Here is an 18,300-nt window from a genome sequence, read left to right on the forward strand (position 1 = left end):
TTTCTTGTGGCGAGGTGGCGACAGTCAAGGGAACAGCTGAAAACGAATGGGCCCAAATTATTTCTGCGATAAGTTAATTTTCTAGCGATTTACTTGTTCAGCAATCACTCATGAAACCGGATGCTTCATATTTTAGTTATTTCTTCCAGAAAAATCTCCAATTTCGAGCGTTTCCAATTTGGCTGATGATTTCCGCTTGTTGCTAGTCTTAGGAGGCAGCCTGGAGCGTCATTAAGAAAGAGTGTGTGCCTTGACCCCGCCCCAGGGCACGTTCCTACATTACTAGTAAATGGATTAGACTCTCACTTTGAGGAGCTAGAGGCAGCTGTTGTCGCCACCACTGGACTCCCTAATTTACGATTGGGAGTTTGCACTGGCCCGTAAAGGGCCCTTAGCTCAACATTATCAACATAGAACATGAAGTGAGGGCGATTTGGGGCGGAAGCAAAGCGGATATGCCTTTATAGCAGCGCTCAAAGAAGCATGACAGCGCAAATGCCAAAACCTGGCCAGTCGCTAATCCACTCTCCCTTTACCAAGGTCACAGTCGACAAGTTTGATCCATTTGTTACCCCTATATTATAAAAGGACATAAATCACCGCCCGATGGCCTTACTTCTTAATTAGCGCAGTTCCTGTTGAATTTTACGTGAAATTTCAATTCACCTAATTAAACACACCCTACCACACGCCGTCTACTTTGAGATCGACCCGCTTCTCGTGTCTTCCCTTTTGCATCTTTCGTGGTCGCCCATCTGCCCGAAAAAAAATAAAATTTGCGGTGTTCATCAATAAAAATAAAACGCTCAACTATCAATACCACAGAAATGTTCTTTATAATCACTTCTCAAAAATGACACAAATAAACTTCATTTGCAAGAGAACAGAAATTTTTGAGTGTTTCAAAAAGAGATATGTCGAAAATGTCTAAAAATAGATCAGATAGGTAAAATATGCGAAGCCGCTTAGCGCTCAGGTTTTTGAAAAAGCCGCTGCGCAGCTTTTCTTTAAAGATCTTTCAGACCCTGACTCAGGTTTTCTACACAGGTTGTCGAGCCCAGGATCCATGATTGTCAGTGAAATATTCGAAAATGGGCCCAAGATTGTTTCTTACTGAAAATATTAAAAAGTAAGTCTTTGAGTGGTCGGTGTGCCTTTCTTGGTCTAAGTTGTTCTTTTAATAAAAAACTCTGAAGAGAATAGCTGAAGAAGCGCTTATTCCAAATTCAGAAAAGAAGACATGTTTCAAAGACAGATATCGAGAAAAAATTTGTTCACACGCTGTGAACAATTTTGCGAAATTGATTGATAAAAATTTAGTTATTGACTTAGAGACTTGGCCGATGGAGTTTGAATGAGTTGATTGTAGTTTTATTTACACAAACAGTAGAAATATACGGGCTGCTGAGGGCTCAGTTCTCCAACTCTCGAGAGATGAGTCGCGAAGCTCCGACCGAATTAACGCTGAAAAAACTTAATCAGACAGGGTGAATTGGCAACAGTCAGCCGAGAAGTAGTAATTTGATCAATTTAGGCGGGAAAGGAAGAAGGATGAGCTCAGAACGCCGACTACTCCGGGCGAGCCGAGAAGGGACCCTTTTCGGCCGCGGGTTAACACCGGCACGAGCATAGGCACAGGTCCCGACTGCTCCAGAGGTTCAGTGACCAGCTTTAGGCAGAGGTGCAGCATCGTAAATCGGCTCGGCGGAAATATTTTTTCCAAAATCAAAGCTTTTATTTATTGCCTATAAATATCCGTTTTTATTAATGATCCTTTTTGATTTACATCTCGTCATTTATTGATTATCGTAAAATCGTAAAATAAAAATAATCAAAAACATCAAAAGCTTGAATTCAAAGTTTTTCTTTAAAAGTTCACTTTTTCTTTCTTTTGATTAATCGAATATTGAGGCGCGTTAAATAATTAAATTCGAAAAGGAAATAAAAATGATTTGCACCTCTTTCAACTTGGGGTCGCAAAGATACCGCAACCAGTCGACTTTCGCTCCATGGAGTTTCAGCGTCAATGCAGAGCATGTCTCGCAAGGCCTACAACACGGTGTCCTCTTCCATGATTTCAATCAAGAAAGAGTTAGCGAGACTATTTTTTTCTCTGAAAAAAATGAAGAGTATTCATCAAGACTTTCTTTCATAAAAAATAAGGGTATCCACGAAGGTAAATGTCGTTAACTCTGTTCAAGGAAAATTATCACCACTCAAGACGAAGCGGTTCATTTTACGCGGTTGAAGATTTGCCCAAAACTGTTGGATCTAAGGGTCTTAAATAATCCCAGCTTATCAAGCGTTGGAAAAGTTAAAGATCCGAGTGAAAGAACAAGTGTTGATTTTGGAGTGATGCTCGGGTCAACCGTTTCGATCAGTGGACAAAAGCTGCGCGCGCCAATCGAGTAGGACAGCTTTACATTTATTCACTTTCAGAGCTTTCTAGCGTCGAATCTTCGGGGAGATGCATCGAGTGGGGTGCGCCGAGTTTGAAGGCGATCAGACGAAGAATCGGATGCGTTTTTATCATGGGCATTATTTGGAACTTGCTCTACGCAGCCCCGCTTTTTGGATTTTCCTCACTTCGGTACACTCACTTATCATTTTTGCTTGTTAATCATCATTGAAAATAAGGCCTGTTCTCCAGGAAGAAGGCTTCTTTTCTCACGTCTGCCGTGAAATGTGCGAAGATGCTATTAATCACGAGGAGTTTGGCTGTTATGATGGATTCGTTCAAAAGGCTTTGGGTCCAAAAAGAGAGTCGATTCTAAGTTCTAGTTGTTTATCTTTATGTTATTTACAATTTTCCACTTTTACGGTTGCATTTTATTTTATAGTCGGATGTATCATAAATTCTGATGGACCGGAAAGATGAATCAAAATGACAAGTACCGTAAGATATTTTCGTCGCAGCGTTAAAAACTCGTAAACTTACAACGAATTAAAAGCTTATCTAATATTTCACTTTCTCTCAATATTTTATTACGACAAAAGAAGAAGACCCAACTGAAAAGTATCCAAATGGAACTCGTTATCGCATGGCTTGCAAATTGCAAGAAGACACGTTAAATCAGTACTATACGATTGGAACTTCGATTTTATCCGGCTCGACTATGCTTCTTGGAATAATTATGGACGCACATGGATCGAGAATACTAAGGAATGTTTTAGTCCACTCAATTTTTTTCAAACGATCGCGCTTTTCTAAAGCTAGAAAGAATAGTCGGAATGATCATGTTCCTGCTCTCCACAATAACCTTCACTGCCATTTCATATTTCCCAGAAGATTTATCCTGGGTAGCGCATCATTCATTCGATTCTTCTCTTTCCATCCATTTTTAGCTTATGCTTCCAGCTGTGATACTCAACGGTGTCGGCGGCATCACCATCGTTTTTACTTCATTTCAATTCGGCAATTTATTTTCCGCGGCAAGAAGCACTGTTATCGCTGTAATGATTGGTGAGAAAGCAAGTTTATTTTTTTAGCTGAGCTTGAAACTTTAGGATCGTACAATGCGTCGTCATTTGTTTACACGCTGTTCTTGAACTTGTATCGAATGGGCGTCAGTTTTCCCGTGCTGATGCTCGTTCACGGAGGGCTTTTATTCATCGCTCTTGTTGAGAGCTGGTTCAATGTTCCAGTAAAGCCGATTCCGACGCTAGAAGAGCAGAGGAGCAAAAAGTCTCCACCACGCACTTCTGTTCGGCGGCACACCACTGCTCTCGCTGTTCAGAATAACGCCTTTACGATTGAAGAAGAAAGTGATGTCAACGAGTCGAATGAAGGATCAAACACGGAAGTTACTGCTCAAAAACTGTGAGTTTTAGCTTCAGGTCATTCCAGCTTACTCTTTGATTTAGGAAGATACCTGCGCCTAGACGAGAGTCCATCTTTGCTGCGGCGGAGCAAAACCCACCGGTAAAAATCATGAGTTTTAGGTTAAGGATATAGCCGTTCTCAAGGCACTTTCGTAGCGCCAAAATGGGACGATAATTTTTTTTCATTCCAAGATAAATCTTACCTAAAATTATCCCTAGAATTCGATTATGGCATTTTTAAAAATTTTTTTCAAAGAAAATATCTCTCCCGAGCGATTTGAAATCTTAAGATCACTTTTTCTCGAAAATTTTCCATTAAATCGCTCAAACAAAACCGTGTTCTATAGTTAAAAACTGCTAATCTAACTTCCTAGGGCTTCAAAATCACAAAACTAGACTAAATTTACATTCTAGCGCCTTCTTCTTTTTGGCTTTTCTTTTTCATTAATGCTGCGTTCAGAGCCGTCGGCCAATCAGCGCGCTCTTTCCCATGCCCGCCTCACCGCGCGATGGAGGAGAGCGCCCAGCGCAGCAAACCAGAGCGCTGTCTGGCGCTTCAGCTTACTCAAGTAAGCCTCACAGAAATGGCTCTAAAACCATAAATATTGAGAATCTATTAAAACCGAGGCCCTAGGAATGTAGACGAAGGTCTAAATTATTAATTTATCAAAAAAATTCGACCGATTTAATGGAAAATTCTTGAGAAAAAGTGATCGTAAGATATAAAAATGCTCTAGGGAGAAATTTTTTCGTTAAAAATTTAAAAATAACACTAGAATCGGATTTCTTAGACAATTTTAGGTAGGGTTCCTTTTGAAATCAAAGAATTTTATCGTCCCATTTCAGCGCTACGAAAGTGCCTTGAGAACGGCTATATGATATAGCCTATATCCTTAAGAAAATTAGTTTATAACACGATTTTTCTTGGCGTCTCTCGGTGGCGGCTTGGTTTGGTGGTCCAAGTCGAGGGCAAAACCCGAGCTATTCGCGATAAATCTTCACGTGTTGTTCGAATCGCAGTAGAGGCAGCCTCCATGCGATTAAAAACTGTTGATGGAGATTCACCAACTCCGGAGGTTCTTTCGAGTTCACCACGGTAGAGTACGGCCGACTCTAACCTTGCCCTGCTCGAAAGTTTTTATCGAATTTATAACTTTTCTTGTCAAACACTTTTACTAGAGTTTTTTGGCAGTGATTATTTCTTGGCCCTGTCTTCTCTCATTGTTGACGATGTGCATCACTCAACTCCGAATCGTCATGTTCATCGGACAACTTGCTCTTTTCCTTAGGTTTCTTTCAAAAATATGGCCACTTTAAAAATTTTCAGATCGTCTCCTGACTTTACGGACGAAACTCCAGTCGTCGACCGAGAAGACAAAGTGACGTTTTACGTTACGATTTTTGGCTGGATGCAGCTTTTCTGTCTCCTCGTTGCTCCTGTCATCGGAAACGTCCTCGACAAGAATCTGGAAATCTGCCGGGACGATCCAATCGCCGGCGTCAGAAGCAGAGATTCCAACTCGACCCAAGCGTTCAGAAGAGTCCAGGCGTTGCGCAACACCAGGAACGCCTATCTCATCACAGAGGTGATTTTTCAATGTCTTCCTTGACTTTTATCCTCTGAAGGCGTGCCTCCTCGCGATTGGAATTCTGATGGTTCTTCCCATTCCAATCTGGGCGCAGTACATTACATTTTTACTCGTCACTTGGATTCGTACTTTTCTTCACTCTACTGCAGGTATGAAGCGACTACTGTAAAAACCACAGTTAACTGTTTCCTTAGGTGGTCTTTATGTGAATGTGTTTCATTACGCTCATTTGGGAAAATTAACTGGCCTGGGCTCGATAGTTTCTGCGATCTTTTGCCTGCTCAATGATCCGCTCTTCAAAATTGTTAATAATATTCTCGACCAGGATCCTTTCTGGGTAAGTTGAAAAAAGTACTTGTATGGCAAATCGCTCTTAGTTGAATATTCTGGTGCTGGTCCTGTCTTTGTTGGGCCTGCTGCTTCCTTTATATCTGACTCGATTTGCGAAGAAGGTTGAGAAGACGTTGAATGAAATTGATAAGAGCAATAAACTGTCGAAATAAATAGAATTTCAAATTGACGAAATCTCGTCCGGGGAAATTTGGGGCGTTCTTCCCTCTTCAGCGGGATATCGTGCAAATACCGGCGGTTTTTGGATGGTTCGATATCTAAAAACCGCCACAGAAGTGGTTCTTTTCGTAAAACTTCGAATCAGAATGGTTTGATTAATGGAAATTCTATTTTCAGCTCCGAATTAGGCCTACTTATTAGAGCATAAAGCGCGCGCCCTCCCAACTTGCAGCGGAAGCAAAATTTTTATTGGCTTATTGAAGATAAATATTGACAAATTTGAAATTTTTGAATAAAATTTGAGAGAAAATGGTCCGACATCTCGACGACTACATAACTTCTTATGGGAGATTTGGAAAGTGCAGTGACTGTGGATTGTAAGTTCAAAACTTTTTTCTCTTGTTAACTCTTTGGATTTTAGCCATTCCGAAGCAACTGCGTTGATCAGAAAAAAACGATTCTGCGAAGACTGCAAAGAAGAAAAGTATCCAGACGAAAAGCCCGAATTTCAAGAGACAGATGCAAGATTCAAGTGCCGTGCTGGTAAATGCGGGGCGAAAAATCTCTCCTTCCGAGAGATCTTAATTGGGTCTTGCTGCAAGGATGCGGCGAAAGCAATTTCCGACAATGTTTGGGGTAATGATTTAAAAATAAAGAACTTATCAATTTAATTATATCGATAGAGTCCAAGTACGAGCGCGATGTGATGAACAAGATTTATATGAAAATAAAAACGGCGCGCTGCTCTTTCAATTCCAAAATAGACGAAGCTGAAGGTGAGCTGTATTCTGCGAAAAATGCAGTGCGAGCAGCAAAAGAAGCACTGAAAAAGGCTGAAGAGAGAGTTCTAGCGGCAGAAGTGAATCTTGGATACGCGAGAATAAAACATCGAGATTTGACAAAATTGGAAAAGAAAAGCGAGAAACGAGTTCTTGTCATTACAAAAGCTGCGTTTGAAGAACATGGTAAGATGATCTAGTCGAAAATTGTTGATTTTTACTGATTATTTTTAGACGAGCCACCAGCAAAGAAGCCGAGGAAAGAGGAAGTGAATGAGAAGCTCGAATGCAGACTCTGCCTCGAGTCCTACACTGAAGACCGCCCATCTGCGATCATCATTCCATGCGCGCACATGTTCTGCTATAATTGCATCTCGTCCCTTCCACAGAAAAATTGCCCCAACTGCCGCGCCGAGTTTACTGACAACAATGTCTACAAGACTCACTAAGCATCTGCTCCTCTTTAGTTCACTGTTAAATTCTATTTCTTAAAGTAGCTTCGAACCTTTCTGATCCAGAAAAAAAGAAATGAAAAATCAACCAAATGTCTGGGCATTAATTCTTTTATTAATGATTGTAGTAAAGAGAATATCAGGATCTCAATAAAAATTCCACTTATTTGATCAATGATCAACGACATTATATCTTGGATATCCTAACCGGAGTACAGTGAAGGGAGAAAAAAATAATTAACGAAATAAAGAGAAATTATCAGATTTAATACATGTAACAATTAAAGAGTTTGGTAAAAGAAGTTTCGGACTCTGTAGGCAGAGGCGGGGCCTACTTGGTAATTGTCAGCGACGTGTGCTGTCAGATCGCCGGTGGATTTCGATCCCCCCGCGGCGTAGCTTCCCGACATAACGGTGCTCCCGTCGACACTTGCGACGTAGTTGACATTTCCGTTACCAGCATCCGTGACTTCGACTGTGTAGGTGCTCCATTGACCGTCAGTGCAGACGATATCCGTATATATTTGATGAGCCCAAGACGGAGAATTGGTTGGATGATTGACTACAAAGTGAATTCTGTTGCCATTTGGCTCTCGCATGAGAAGAAAAGTTCGGTCGCCGGGTGCACCGTAATCCGGGCCTGCACCAAGCCGAAGAACGGTCGTGTATTCCGAGTTTATCGGTGCGCTATGGTCGCAGAAGACCTCAGCTGAGGCCTTGTAGCCCAAAGCAGCTGGCACGGTTGCGAGAAGATTATTTTGAGTTGGGGCAATGTCGCAGCCGTTGACAATATTGAAACAGTTTTCAAGTCCATCGCATGGTTCAGAGCAGAGAGGAGTATCGGCAAAGGTCTGGTAGTAGAAGTTGCGGACGGAAAACGCTGATCCAGCGTCGTACCAGTCGTCGGAGACGAAAACTTGAAGATCGCCACTTGTCAATGATCCTTGGTAGCCGTAAGTTCCTTCATCAATTTGGGTTCCATCAATACTGACAACGTATCGCAAGGTATTGGGGGAGCCATCGACTTGTTTCACTTCAACGGCGTAGGTGTTCCACTCACCGTCGGTGCAGACGTAATCGTTGTACTTGGAGTGATCATCACCGGCTGGATCGTTGACCGTGAAGTAGAGCATGTCAGCAGAGCTGGGATATCGCCACAGCGCGAAGGTTCGATCACCTGCAGCGCCAAAGTTGTCTCCCGCGCTCACGTGGAAGATGTTCTGGAAGAAGCCCTCGAGCGTATTGCTATGGTCGCAACGAACATCAGCGGAGAATTTGTAGTTGAGAGCAGCGGACACGGTGGCAACCTGATTGTTTCGAGAAGGTGCGACGCTGCAGCCATTGACCAGAACCTGGCAGTTGTCAAGGCCGTCGCATGGGTCGCTTGCGCAAGGAGGAGGTGTTGGTGCGATCGGAAGGTCGCACTGGAGCTGTTTGTATTTTCTCTTGAAAAGCATGTTTCGCTGTCGTTGGATGGTTCTGGTCATCTTGTGGGAAGCCCATCCGTTGTTGTCGGTGAGGTTGACATCGTCCATGCAGACGAAGGCGTCGTGGTAGCTCTTGATGGACGCAATGAAGTTGTTGATCGAGTGGCAGATGTCCTCACTGTCGTAGTAGGGAGGGACAAAAGCGTCGGGGTCACCGGAGCCGGCAAATTCGACGCAGGAATCCGAGACGCGGCCGGGGAAGTTTTCGACTTTGTTGTAGAAGTCGCGAAGTCGATTGGCCTTCTTCCTAGCATTGTGATCACGGAAATTTCTATCAACGTATGCGGCGTAGACAGCGTCGTAGAGATCGCCGTAAGCAGCGGCAACTTGGGTCCAGGCATCGTTCGCAACCTCGACCGCAGAGGCAGCGGAGACAACAGCAGCAAGAACCTAGAAATTTCAGATTTTGAAAAAATTTAACACACAGATTTTCTCTTACCTTCATTCTCTGATCAGTTTCGAAAAGATTTTCTTTTCAATGATGATTTTGAGGGATTCGAAGTACGATTTTATATCGCCAAAGTGCTGATAAGAGCGCCGCGCCCGCTTGATGTACTCGAGAGCACCAATTTCCACGTTCTTGCACCGGCGTAACTTTTGCTCTATTTCGAAATGTCTAGTTTTTTCCTTCCACCTAGAACCCTGGTTACCTGCAATTAAGCTTCTGAAAAATGACTAGGAAGCTATTTTTTGAAAGAAACCTTCACAATATCAAATAAACCCGATGAAATAAACTATTAATAATAATGTATATGATATACAGTATATCACATGATAATACCAACGAATTAGGGTAAGGGAGTCCCTAACTTAGGGACTGGGTTAGGCAAATAGTCTATTGGCCATTTTATAAAAAATTATTTAGCTGAGCTTATCATCTTGTCAAGATTTCTGAGCTAGTCAGAGCCGCTCAGCTCAGGTTATCAGAAGAGCTATTATTGCGATTTTTTAATTTATTTTCAAAATTTTTAAAATTATGTTCTCAAAAATGATGTCAAAAAGATGGCTTACTCTGAAAAAAATTACCCTGAAAATAACTCTGAAATCCGCGTAGAGCCTATGCCGCATAGAACATATTTTAACGCATACTTTCTACCGTAATTGGCCACAAGGCCAAGCGTTTAGATATGCTGCTAAGCACCTTCCAAGTAAGTGTCGTATGTGGAGCAACAACATGTTCTCGGAACCATTTTCGTGCTTGGTAACCAACAGAATTAGAGTCTAAGCCGTCTCCAGCGCTGTTTTCCCCAAAATACAAGGTGCAGAGTACTCCAATTCGTTTATCTTGAATATTTTCTTGCAGAATGGCAAAAAGGAAAACTTCTAACTCAACAGTCAGCGTTTTTTTCGGCGTAAAAAGAGTAAATTAAAAAAATAAAATCATAAAAAATCAATCTTCTTTGGAATACTTTATTCATTTATTTCAGCAATATAAACAATCTTGCTATAAAAATTCATGCTTCAAAAGCGCTGCGTGCGAGCTTTGGCAGGACTGGTCGCTGGAACGCTGCATCTTCAACAAAGGGCGAAAGTAAAAGGCATCAATTGAATTGCTCCATCGAGTGCATAGAACTGACAGAGGCTGCATTTTTACCTTGGAACTGGGAGTGATTGACGCGGTGGAGAAACTCCTTGAAAGCTTTTGACAGAATCTGCCACAGATCGAAACGAGCCTTTTTTAGTAAAATAAAAGGGATGAAAAAAGGGCTTGCTGATTTTTACCTTGATAGGAAATACGACACTCGGAGCACTTTTTAGGCATCATTTTGAGATATTTTCTTAATTTTCAAAATTAAGATTATTTTAATTTTTTTATAGGAAATCCCCCAAAATGGTTAAAAAAAGCAACGATGCCCTTTCCTTTGAATTATCAGCGCTTGAATTCATGCGCGAAAGGTGGCGACTCTGAAATAATTCGCATTGATTTCGGATTTTCTCCTTCTCAATTCTATAGCTGTTAATTTTTGCTAAACACCGAGCTCGCTACATATCTATTGCCCAAATGCTTGGGGTGACATTAAAACGATAGTTATCCCCTTCATTAAGAATTGCCCGAGAATAAAATATTAATTTGTGCTCAAATTTATCGCAGGTAATTTCTCTCTTTTGAACACAAAACCATTAACCTACTCTCGAGTGCGGGGTAAATCTTCGTTCGCGGCTTTTGTCGCTGGAATCTGTGTCTGTCTCACCATACACCAGATAGGCACTAGAATTTATATGCTTGTTTTGTCAAGACTGGCAAATTGAGTAAAGAAAAATGTCGAAAAACTGGCAATTCTGTTCGTTTTTGAATAAAAATTCGGCAATTTTGATTGGCTTTTGCAAGTCCTGATTGTATTTAAAGAACTGATTGAATAAACTGTTGATCGAATTTTACCAGCAACAAGAAAGAAGAATAAACAAAGCTGCAGAAGAGATCACAATCGAAATGGACTGCCAAAAGGTGCTGAAAAAGGAAGAAAGTCACCTTCTTAGAGCGAAAGAAAAGGAAAAACTTACAATTCCAGCTTCATGTTTTTTCATTTTTTCGAACCATCGGGCGCTCTCAATCATTCTCTAGCTGTCATTTTTGGCAATTGCTGTGGCGAATGCTCGAAATGGCAGGCCCTTTTTCGATATGGCTGGTTCAATATAATCCTCTCTCGAGGATCAGTGAACTCAAGCGAAGGTGTTGCTGCTACCCTCTCCTGCAACAACTGCTATCCCCCTTTCCACCCATTCCTGGGCGATCAATTATTCACTCAAAAAAGTATAAAATATATACCCGTAACGGTAACACATGTCATTTTCAGATATTCTCTCTCATCTTTTTTTTTGCTTTCCCAAGCTTCTTTTTATCATTTTTTAAAAAGAAAGGTCAAAGAGAATTTTCAAAAAAGACGAATTTAAAAGACAAATGTAAGAAAAAAAGTCTAGTTTATTGTTTTTGGCAGGTAGTTTTGTTGACGATTTCGCATTTCTTATTTTATACAAGCAAGCATCAGCAGCGATTGAGCTCATTTTGTCTCCCCACAAAATAATTCTAAAAAATCCTCGTTGATTTCAATTCACTGAAAATGGAAACTTACCAATCGATCTGATTCCATCGCGCTGGGTCTTTGTAACGACGTTCCCTAAATCATCTTCAGATGAAAATTTTAACCTACTGTCTGTGTAAATGAAGGCTTCGTGTCCCTAGAAAGTTGGTTAGAAAAATAGGAAAAGCGCGCTAGAAGTGTGACTTGCCTCGTTTCTGCAGCCAATGTGAATCTTTGGCGCAGGCAGAAATTCCAGTCTGCTGAATTTTGAAATGGCCCCAATGTAACCTTCTGTGTGGCGACACGTGACCGTCCAAATCGGCTCCGCTCGTTTGGTCTTTGACGAAAAGACGAACTCAACGGGTGAAATGTCGAAAATGTTCGAATCGTACTCGTTGTTGATTTTTCGGAAGCATTTCGATGCCTCGCAGTTTCCTTTTAGTGTTATTCAGAGTTAAAATCAAAATCTTAGATGATCACTTTAAGTTTTTCAATTCTTATTCAATGAGTTCCACTCGTTCTTCTAGATAAAAAAACAATATTGACAGGGTTTTTAATAACTTTATGGTCTCTAAAAAAACGAACTTTTCTAGAGAAAATCTGCGAGATTTTGATAGAAAATAGTCTGAACAGTTATTTATATTGAAAATTTCCTATAGTTTCATATTGAGAATGGTTTTGTCTTGATTTCAACTTTCAGATTCAGGTGAAAAGAGTAAGCTTTGGAATATAGGATTACTTGTCCAAATGGATCCTGAGCCTAACCCTAACCCTAAATAAAGTTTGGTCAATTTGAAGCTGATTAAAATTCAAATTCTTTTACTTTTTTACAAGAATTGCTCTTTGCTCTGGTCACACTTTCCTGTACACTCCAACATGCAACTCTAAAACGCAATTTCCTCACCAATCTTATCTCTTAAAATTCTCAAACCTGAATGGGCACATCAGTCCGCACTTGCGTGCAATATTCTGTGCATTCTCTTTTCTTGCAAAAAGCGTGCACAGAACTCGAGTACAGTACTGTCATGCAGGCGGGAGCGAAAAGTCTCATTTCGATAAAAAAAAAGTTTTCTTTTTTTTATGTTTCAAAAAAAAATTCTCTTTTTGATATTTTTCAACCAAACGTGAGTATCTGAGCTTCTTCTCAGAGGCTTTTATTCGCAACTTGGTGAAACTGTTCACGGCGGGGGCTTATCGGTGTCGGTTACAAAGCTCGGCTTATCTTGTGTAAACGATTAAAGCCATTTCACTAGTAAATGAGCTGCCCAGATGCTTTTCAAAGCGACCGAGCCAGAACAGCTAGAAACTCGACAAAAAACATTCAAGCCACGAGATTCGGCGAATTTAGCGCGCCGCAAATTGAGCAACAGTCGACTGCGAAGGCGATTTTGAATTAATTCGACTAAAGCAAATTCATCTTAAAAACCTCACCATCACGTTCTAGGGCTCATTTTTCGTCTGTTTCAAATTTAACTCAAACTACTGCATTGACCAAAAATCTGGTCAAAAGAAAAATTTAGCAAGTTTTTGCTTTAACTTGCTTTTATAAAAAATATCAAAAAAAAAAGAGCCTAAAAATTTATTTAATCGAAATTTTATGGAAAGAAAGAGAGTCCCAAAGACTGGAAAAAGAAAGTTCGAATGGAGTAGATCTAATGAGTTACGGTGGCAAGAGGCTTTAGGCTTGGTGTTGAGTGTTGCACAAGTTCCAATTCTGAAGGCTTAGAGGGATGAAGCTAACATGAAACCTATATCCTCGTCTAAGACAGCGATTTAGCGAATCCGTTCCAGCCGAAAAGGGTGAGTTTGACTACGCCTTTCAAGGCAAGATCAAAAGAGCACGAAAAAGAAAAGATTTGAACAAAGAGTTCGTCACAATTGAGTTACTTTTGAAGTGGCAATAAAATCTTGGAATAAAATTGATGGCCCGTTGTAGCGATAGCTCTCCTTCTGCGGTCAGTCTTTTAAAAATATCTTTTCCATCGTAATTTTTCAAAAATTGAAAATGAATTTATTTGCTCAAGACGCCATTCGTGGTTACGTTGTCACAACGTAAAGAGAAAAAAAAATAATGACTGTGCTTTAAAATCTGAGAAAATGAATAAACAGTTGAAAATTGCCAAAAAATGATAAATTTCAAATAAAGAAATGTTATAATATTATTAAATGAGCGCAAATGTAAAGTGAGATTGTCCATTCGAAAAAATACAGCATATAAATTATATGATATATTATAAAAAAAATTCATCGGCCATTTCATCTGCTCAAAATTGAAAGAATAAAAAAATTAAAAATGTCTGTCTTTCGATTCAAGTACAAAATGAATTCTCCAGAAACATTAGAGCAGTCAACAACATGGTTAGAATATCAAGAGAAAAAGAAGAAGAAAAATAATAACGAATAAAATGACTCTCTAAGCCCAAGGCCTACGAATTAGCCACGAACAAATCGGTTTTGCAAGTTGGTGAAAAAACGTGGTCTCGACAAATCATTGCGATATTTCTCATCCTCTTAGTTCAATCCCCGGTAACTCTATTTCAACGTCGGCTTATTCGCGCTGGATTATGATTCTATATTCATTCGCAAAAAATCAATCCTAAGAAAAAACTCGACTCACGCAGGCAATTTCTTTGAGACGGGATTTTTATTTTTAATTGTGACAGTAGCTATTTTTTAAAATTCAGTTTCCGTAAGAGCTCATGATTGCGATGTCGTTGTCAAAAGAGCTTCCTTCGGCGAGGCGCACGCATTTGTCCATTGTTTCCGAGTTTCGAGTGATTGGATCTAAAATGACCATCTTTCCGCTATCAAAAATGAACTGTACCTGTCATCCAGTAATCAGCAGCAACGGAAGCTCGTCTGGTCGATTTGAGCACAACATCATTTCGAATTTGCTCCCGCGAGTCGCCCAGCTTCAAATCGGCGTATTTGGAGCCAACATCGTAGAATGAATTCGGCTCGAAGAAGCCGATTCGGACGAGGTTCGGCGCGATCTGGTACATTCTGTTTCGTACAGATTGAATTGTCTCGTACGGAAGCGTAGTGTGCAGTTCTTCGGAAAGCATTTGGACGATTTTCCAGTCTTCGATTGCGCCGCCTGAAATGAACAAGATTAATGTTAATGAAAAAGTGAATATCATTGAGTAACTACAATGAAAAAAGGCGATCTTTTTCTAGCGATTTTCCAAGATCATATAGATTCTTTAAAGAATTTAGTTAAAACTAAACACACTTGTAAAGTTGTAAAGACAGTGTAAGTATTGACATCGACTATTGTCAGTTTTTATTCAACCTGATTCCGTTCTATTCGGTTTTTACCCGCGAAAACGCGTCCAGGCGGTCAATTTTGAGTTTGTCAAAGTAATCGTCATCTGTGTAATTATCAGAATATTATGATTTACTTGTTTATATCAACCTAAACAGCTAGTTAAAAATTGAAGTATTCTTCATTTTTATCCAATCTTATGGTTTTTCTTTTCTAGAAATTCCGAAAATGATTTTCTCAAATTATGCTGCCTTCTTTTTTAGTTGTCTTTTTTGTCCCTCCTCCCCGAAGTAGGCCATTTCTAGTAACAATATCAAATAAAACTTATATTTTAAATATTTTTGGCATTTTGATAATTTTTAGGAAACATACTTGGTGGAGTAACAACTTGGCGCGTTCGCTGTGGCCTTCCTTCGAGATTGACGAAAGTAGACGATTTCTCCGTGTAGGCGACCGAGGGGAGAATGATATCGGCGAGCTCGGCGCCAGCGTCCATGTGTGTTCCGATGTAGATGACGGTCGTGTGGTCGGAGAAACCCTCGATTTGGTACTCGTTGCACAAATCCGCTCTGGAGACTTTACGCCCGTCCGCGCCCAGGAGCAGGAGAACGTCGGGCTTGGTTCGTCTGATTCCGAGAGGACCCGATTTCCAACCGAGATCCAATGCTGCCTGGAGCGACGCGTGAAGATGGACAGTGTTGAAGATTCCTGAACTCGCTTTCTAGCGAATTTCGGAGGAAAGAAAAAAGAGTACCGTTGATGAAGAATTCGCCCATCATGTCCGTCTCATTAACTTTATTCGCAATAAGATTGCCCTTGATCGCATTGGTAAGTCGCTGAATTTCGTGATTGAACGCCACCGCATCAGGTCTAGCATGAATGCCGCTGCCGCAGAGGATCATCGGCCGTCTCGAATTAAACAGAGTCTAAAGCGCAATTAAACCTCTCAAGTTCGACGAAGAAATTCACCTCGCAAAAGCTGTGGGTTCCATCAGCAAGCTCAGAGATCGTGTCTGGCGAGGCGCCCAAGTGTTTGGTGCTGTAGCCCAGATTCATTTTCAATCCAACGATGCCGACTTTGCATTTGTTCTCGTGGTATGTTTTCTGAAAGAAATGGTTTTAGGAGAACAAAGGTTTTTTCTTACCTGGATTCGTGTATTCACTAGTGGCGCTTCCAGACGAGGATTGAAGCCGACTAATATGATGCAGTCCGCATACTCGATTCCAGTAAGAGGCATGTTCATCAGATAATGACTCCTGAAGCAAAAATGTCAAATACTTTGTCCCATCTTCTTTTTTACTCAAAATCAGAATATAAACTCCTGAGCCTACCTAAAATCCGTGTTGACGGCGCAGTATTCTTCAGTAAAGTAACTCTCTGAGCCCAAAATGTTGAGCAAATCGCGCGTCACTGTCAAAGTCTCTGCATCAGTAAACGGCCCGGCAAGAGCGGCTACTCGCTCTCCCCGTCAATCAGCACATCTCCGCAAACTAAAGGAATATTAAAATAAATAATCAAAGAAAAGATGCTACTTTGAAGGATCTCATCCCAGCCGTGGGTCGACAAGGCGCCGGAAGGATTCCTAATCATTGGTTCGGTGATTCTAGCCTTGCTCAATCCGTCGTAGCTGAAACGCGCCTTGTCGGTTGCGAAGTCTTTGTTGACATCTTGATTCGGACAGGCGCGAATGTCGATGATGTTGTTGAAACGAGCGCCGATGCGGATGTTTGTTCCAACAGCGTCTGAAAAGTTTATGAAAAAAAAAAAGATTATTTTCATCAATTTTTGCTTACCAAGAACATCAATGCTGTCGACATATTTCGTCTCCCATCTCGGAAAGAGAAAGGGAGTCTTTTCGCTGTCGTTATTTTTGCCGCCCTTGCTCGGCTTGCTCCTCTTGCGACCGGGCACCATCGGCCCCGTGTCGATCGAGTAGTCAGGCTTCATTTCCCCGCCTCTCTGATATCCCAGCAGACGAGCTGAAGCTCGCGAAAGAACATGCGCTTGACGGAACATTGCCTTTTTTTATCGCTTTTTCACTCTTGCAAAAATATTTTCTCGCTAAAGTGAAGAGAAAGATTCGCAATCGCCGCAGCTCGATTTCAAAATGCAGGTGTTTCGTTTTTTGTTGTTGAAGATGGCTTGATGGCGCGCACGCAATTTTTCCGCCGTTGAATTTCGCGATTTCAAAGATTGAGAGCAAAATTGAGAGTCAAAGAGAGAGAAATGAATTCCAACGCCAGAATTCCCGACAACTGCGTTCTCTGCGATAAAGTCGTCATAGAGAGCTATTGGTTCCCGATTGAAAGTTTGAGATGCTGTCATCAACAGTACTGTGCCGAGTGTCTCGGTTTAGTGGCTTGGTGTCCAAAGTGCCATCAATTTCTTGTAAATGGCCGAAAAATTATCTTCACTCATAAATTTTAAGGGACCAAAAAGGAAAAATGGCGCCAGCAGAGAAAGCTTTGCGAAACCCATCCCCTCCCTCCCTGTTGTGGAAGTTCTTAAGAAATCTACGCCTAATGCTGAAGTCAACAATTTTCATGAAGACTTCCATGACGACGAGGATTGTGTTATCATCGAGGATGAGTCGGAAGGCAATTCAAACAAGTCCCCGAAGAAAAGAAAGATGGAAGTCAACAATAACGACGATTGCATCCTCATCGAAGATGATCTGGATGGTAATTGAGAATCCTTTTTTTTTTCATAAAAATAAGCTTCTTTCAGAAGTTATTCCTCCAGTGCCGCAACCACGAAAATCAATCCTCAAGAACAGCAAGTGCGCCACTTCTCTTCAACAATCAAGTCACAAGAAAAGAAGGATCGATGTCGACAATAACAACGATATTATAATCATCGACGATGAACCAGATGGTAATTCAAAAATCATTAATTGATAAAATAATACTATTTGCTTTTAGAACGCATCCCTCCAGTGACGAAACCTCAAAAAAGATCGATCCTCAAGAAAAGCAGGCGCGTTTATTTCTCATCAAATTCTTCTGTCTACGTGTTTCTAAAAGAAACAGACAAACCTATGCGTCCATTGCCAACCGACCGCTAAGGAATCAAAGTAGCCGATTATACCTCGCTCTTTCTTATTATGACCATAAAGTTTGATTGTAGATTCATGAAAATACTATTTGAACATAACTTTTATCCACCTGTACAATTGTTATCTACACTGTAAAAATTTGTAAAAATATAGCATCAATGTCAATGATTTATCGACAAAAAACAAAACTATCCTACAGTAGTTCATATTGAGAACCAGGAAAAGATTTTATTTCTTGAGAAGAGGGATCAGTTTTCTCTGAGTTTCTCGTGAATTTGCTGTTTCTTCTGATAAGTGAAATTCTCTGTCGCAGAAAAAGT

The 18,300-nt window shown here is 40.8% G+C and overlaps 7 protein-coding genes across 7 annotated transcripts in view; 4 read left to right on the plus strand and 3 right to left on the minus strand.

Moving 5' to 3' along the window:
- Positions 1–18,300, plus strand: part of LOC145708379 (uncharacterized) — a 70,260-nt gene that overhangs the window by 31,544 nt on the left and 20,416 nt on the right. The window lies entirely within an intron of this gene.
- Positions 2,262–5,914, plus strand: LOC145709326 (large neutral amino acids transporter small subunit 4-like). The gene is made up of 13 exons (XM_081787007.1): positions 2,262–2,408; positions 2,450–2,590; positions 2,638–2,750; positions 2,998–3,167; positions 3,214–3,300; positions 3,346–3,463; positions 3,508–3,820; positions 3,865–3,922; positions 5,002–5,111; positions 5,150–5,408; positions 5,449–5,560; positions 5,606–5,748; positions 5,789–5,914. The coding sequence occupies exons 1-13, from the start codon at positions 2,356–2,358 to the stop codon at positions 5,912–5,914; spliced, it is 1,803 nt and encodes a 600-aa protein (XP_081643133.1). The 5' UTR covers positions 2,262–2,355.
- LOC145708190 (uncharacterized) lies at positions 6,159–7,324 on the plus strand. The gene is made up of 4 exons (XM_081785840.1): positions 6,159–6,298; positions 6,343–6,557; positions 6,605–6,886; positions 6,935–7,324. The coding sequence occupies exons 1-4, from the start codon at positions 6,231–6,233 to the stop codon at positions 7,147–7,149; spliced, it is 780 nt and encodes a 259-aa protein (XP_081641966.1). The 5' UTR covers positions 6,159–6,230; the 3' UTR covers positions 7,150–7,324.
- LOC145708189 (uncharacterized) lies at positions 7,248–9,131 on the minus strand. Its single transcript, XM_081785839.1, has 2 exons — positions 9,079–9,131; positions 7,248–9,029 (listed from the first exon to the last, which is right to left on the minus strand). Exons 1-2 carry the CDS (start codon positions 9,082–9,084, stop codon positions 7,434–7,436), a joined length of 1,602 nt encoding a protein of 533 aa, XP_081641965.1. The 5' UTR covers positions 9,085–9,131; the 3' UTR covers positions 7,248–7,433.
- On the minus strand, positions 11,542–12,790 carry LOC145708464 (uncharacterized). The gene is made up of 5 exons (XM_081786134.1): positions 12,591–12,790; positions 12,518–12,543; positions 11,868–12,090; positions 11,711–11,816; positions 11,542–11,664 (listed from the first exon to the last, which is right to left on the minus strand). The coding sequence occupies exons 1-5, from the start codon at positions 12,708–12,710 to the stop codon at positions 11,639–11,641; spliced, it is 501 nt and encodes a 166-aa protein (XP_081642260.1). The 5' UTR covers positions 12,711–12,790; the 3' UTR covers positions 11,542–11,638.
- On the minus strand, positions 14,294–16,872 carry LOC145709327 (NADH-ubiquinone oxidoreductase 75 kDa subunit, mitochondrial-like). Its single transcript, XM_081787008.1, has 9 exons — positions 16,719–16,872; positions 16,458–16,667; positions 16,257–16,386; positions 16,070–16,181; positions 15,894–16,028; positions 15,679–15,850; positions 15,297–15,632; positions 14,484–14,756; positions 14,294–14,443 (listed from the first exon to the last, which is right to left on the minus strand). The coding sequence occupies exons 1-9, from the start codon at positions 16,870–16,872 to the stop codon at positions 14,340–14,342; spliced, it is 1,626 nt and encodes a 541-aa protein (XP_081643134.1). The 3' UTR covers positions 14,294–14,339.
- On the plus strand, positions 17,131–18,145 carry LOC145708485 (uncharacterized). The gene is made up of 4 exons (XM_081786158.1): positions 17,131–17,313; positions 17,354–17,606; positions 17,653–17,799; positions 17,847–18,145. Exons 1-4 carry the CDS (start codon positions 17,152–17,154, stop codon positions 17,987–17,989), a joined length of 705 nt encoding a protein of 234 aa, XP_081642284.1. The 5' UTR covers positions 17,131–17,151; the 3' UTR covers positions 17,990–18,145.

Source organism: Oikopleura dioica, chromosome XSR (assembly GCF_907165135.1).
Source record: "Oikopleura dioica chromosome XSR, OKI2018_I68_1.0, whole genome shotgun sequence".
NCBI lineage: Eukaryota > Metazoa > Chordata > Appendicularia > Copelata > Oikopleuridae > Oikopleura > Oikopleura dioica.

Excerpts from the sequence above, each read along its gene's own strand:
- LOC145709326 (XM_081787007.1), top strand. The coding sequence starts at position 2,356 with ATGCTCGGGTCAACCGTTTCGATCAGTGGACAAAAGCTGCGCGCGCCA. Across the intron at positions 2,751-2,997 it reads ATTCGTTCAAAAGGCTTTGG|AAGAAGACCCAACTGAAAAG; the intron begins GTCCAAAAAGAG and ends TTACGACAAAAG. Across the intron at positions 3,923-5,001 it reads CGGCGGAGCAAAACCCACCG|AGTTTTTTGGCAGTGATTAT; the intron begins GTAAAAATCATG and ends CACTTTTACTAG.
- LOC145708190 (XM_081785840.1), top strand. The coding sequence starts at position 6,231 with ATGGTCCGACATCTCGACGACTACATAACTTCTTATGGGAGATTTGGA. Across the intron at positions 6,299-6,342 it reads AAGTGCAGTGACTGTGGATT|CCATTCCGAAGCAACTGCGT; the intron begins GTAAGTTCAAAA and ends TTTGGATTTTAG. Across the intron at positions 6,558-6,604 it reads AATTTCCGACAATGTTTGGG|AGTCCAAGTACGAGCGCGAT; the intron begins GTAATGATTTAA and ends TTATATCGATAG.
- LOC145708464 (XM_081786134.1), bottom strand. The coding sequence starts at position 12,710 with ATGAGACTTTTCGCTCCCGCCTGCATGACAGTACTGTACTCGAGTTCT. Across the intron at positions 12,091-12,517 it reads ATGTTGGAGTGTACAGGAAA|CTGCGAGGCATCGAAATGCT; the intron begins GTGTGACCAGAG and ends ACTAAAAGGAAA. Across the intron at positions 11,817-11,867 it reads ACATTGGCTGCAGAAACGAG|GGACACGAAGCCTTCATTTA; the intron begins GCAAGTCACACT and ends CCAACTTTCTAG.
- LOC145709327 (XM_081787008.1), bottom strand. The coding sequence starts at position 16,872 with ATGAAGCCTGACTACTCGATCGACACGGGGCCGATGGTGCCCGGTCGC. Across the intron at positions 15,633-15,678 it reads GGGCGAATTCTTCATCAACG|GAATCTTCAACACTGTCCAT; the intron begins GTACTCTTTTTT and ends AAGCGAGTTCAG. Across the intron at positions 14,444-14,483 it reads TGCTGATTACTGGATGACAG|ATCCAATCACTCGAAACTCG; the intron begins GTACAGTTCATT and ends TGGTCATTTTAG.
- LOC145708485 (XM_081786158.1), top strand. The coding sequence starts at position 17,152 with ATGAATTCCAACGCCAGAATTCCCGACAACTGCGTTCTCTGCGATAAA. Across the intron at positions 17,607-17,652 it reads CATCGAAGATGATCTGGATG|AAGTTATTCCTCCAGTGCCG; the intron begins GTAATTGAGAAT and ends AGCTTCTTTCAG. Across the intron at positions 17,800-17,846 it reads CATCGACGATGAACCAGATG|AACGCATCCCTCCAGTGACG; the intron begins GTAATTCAAAAA and ends ATTTGCTTTTAG.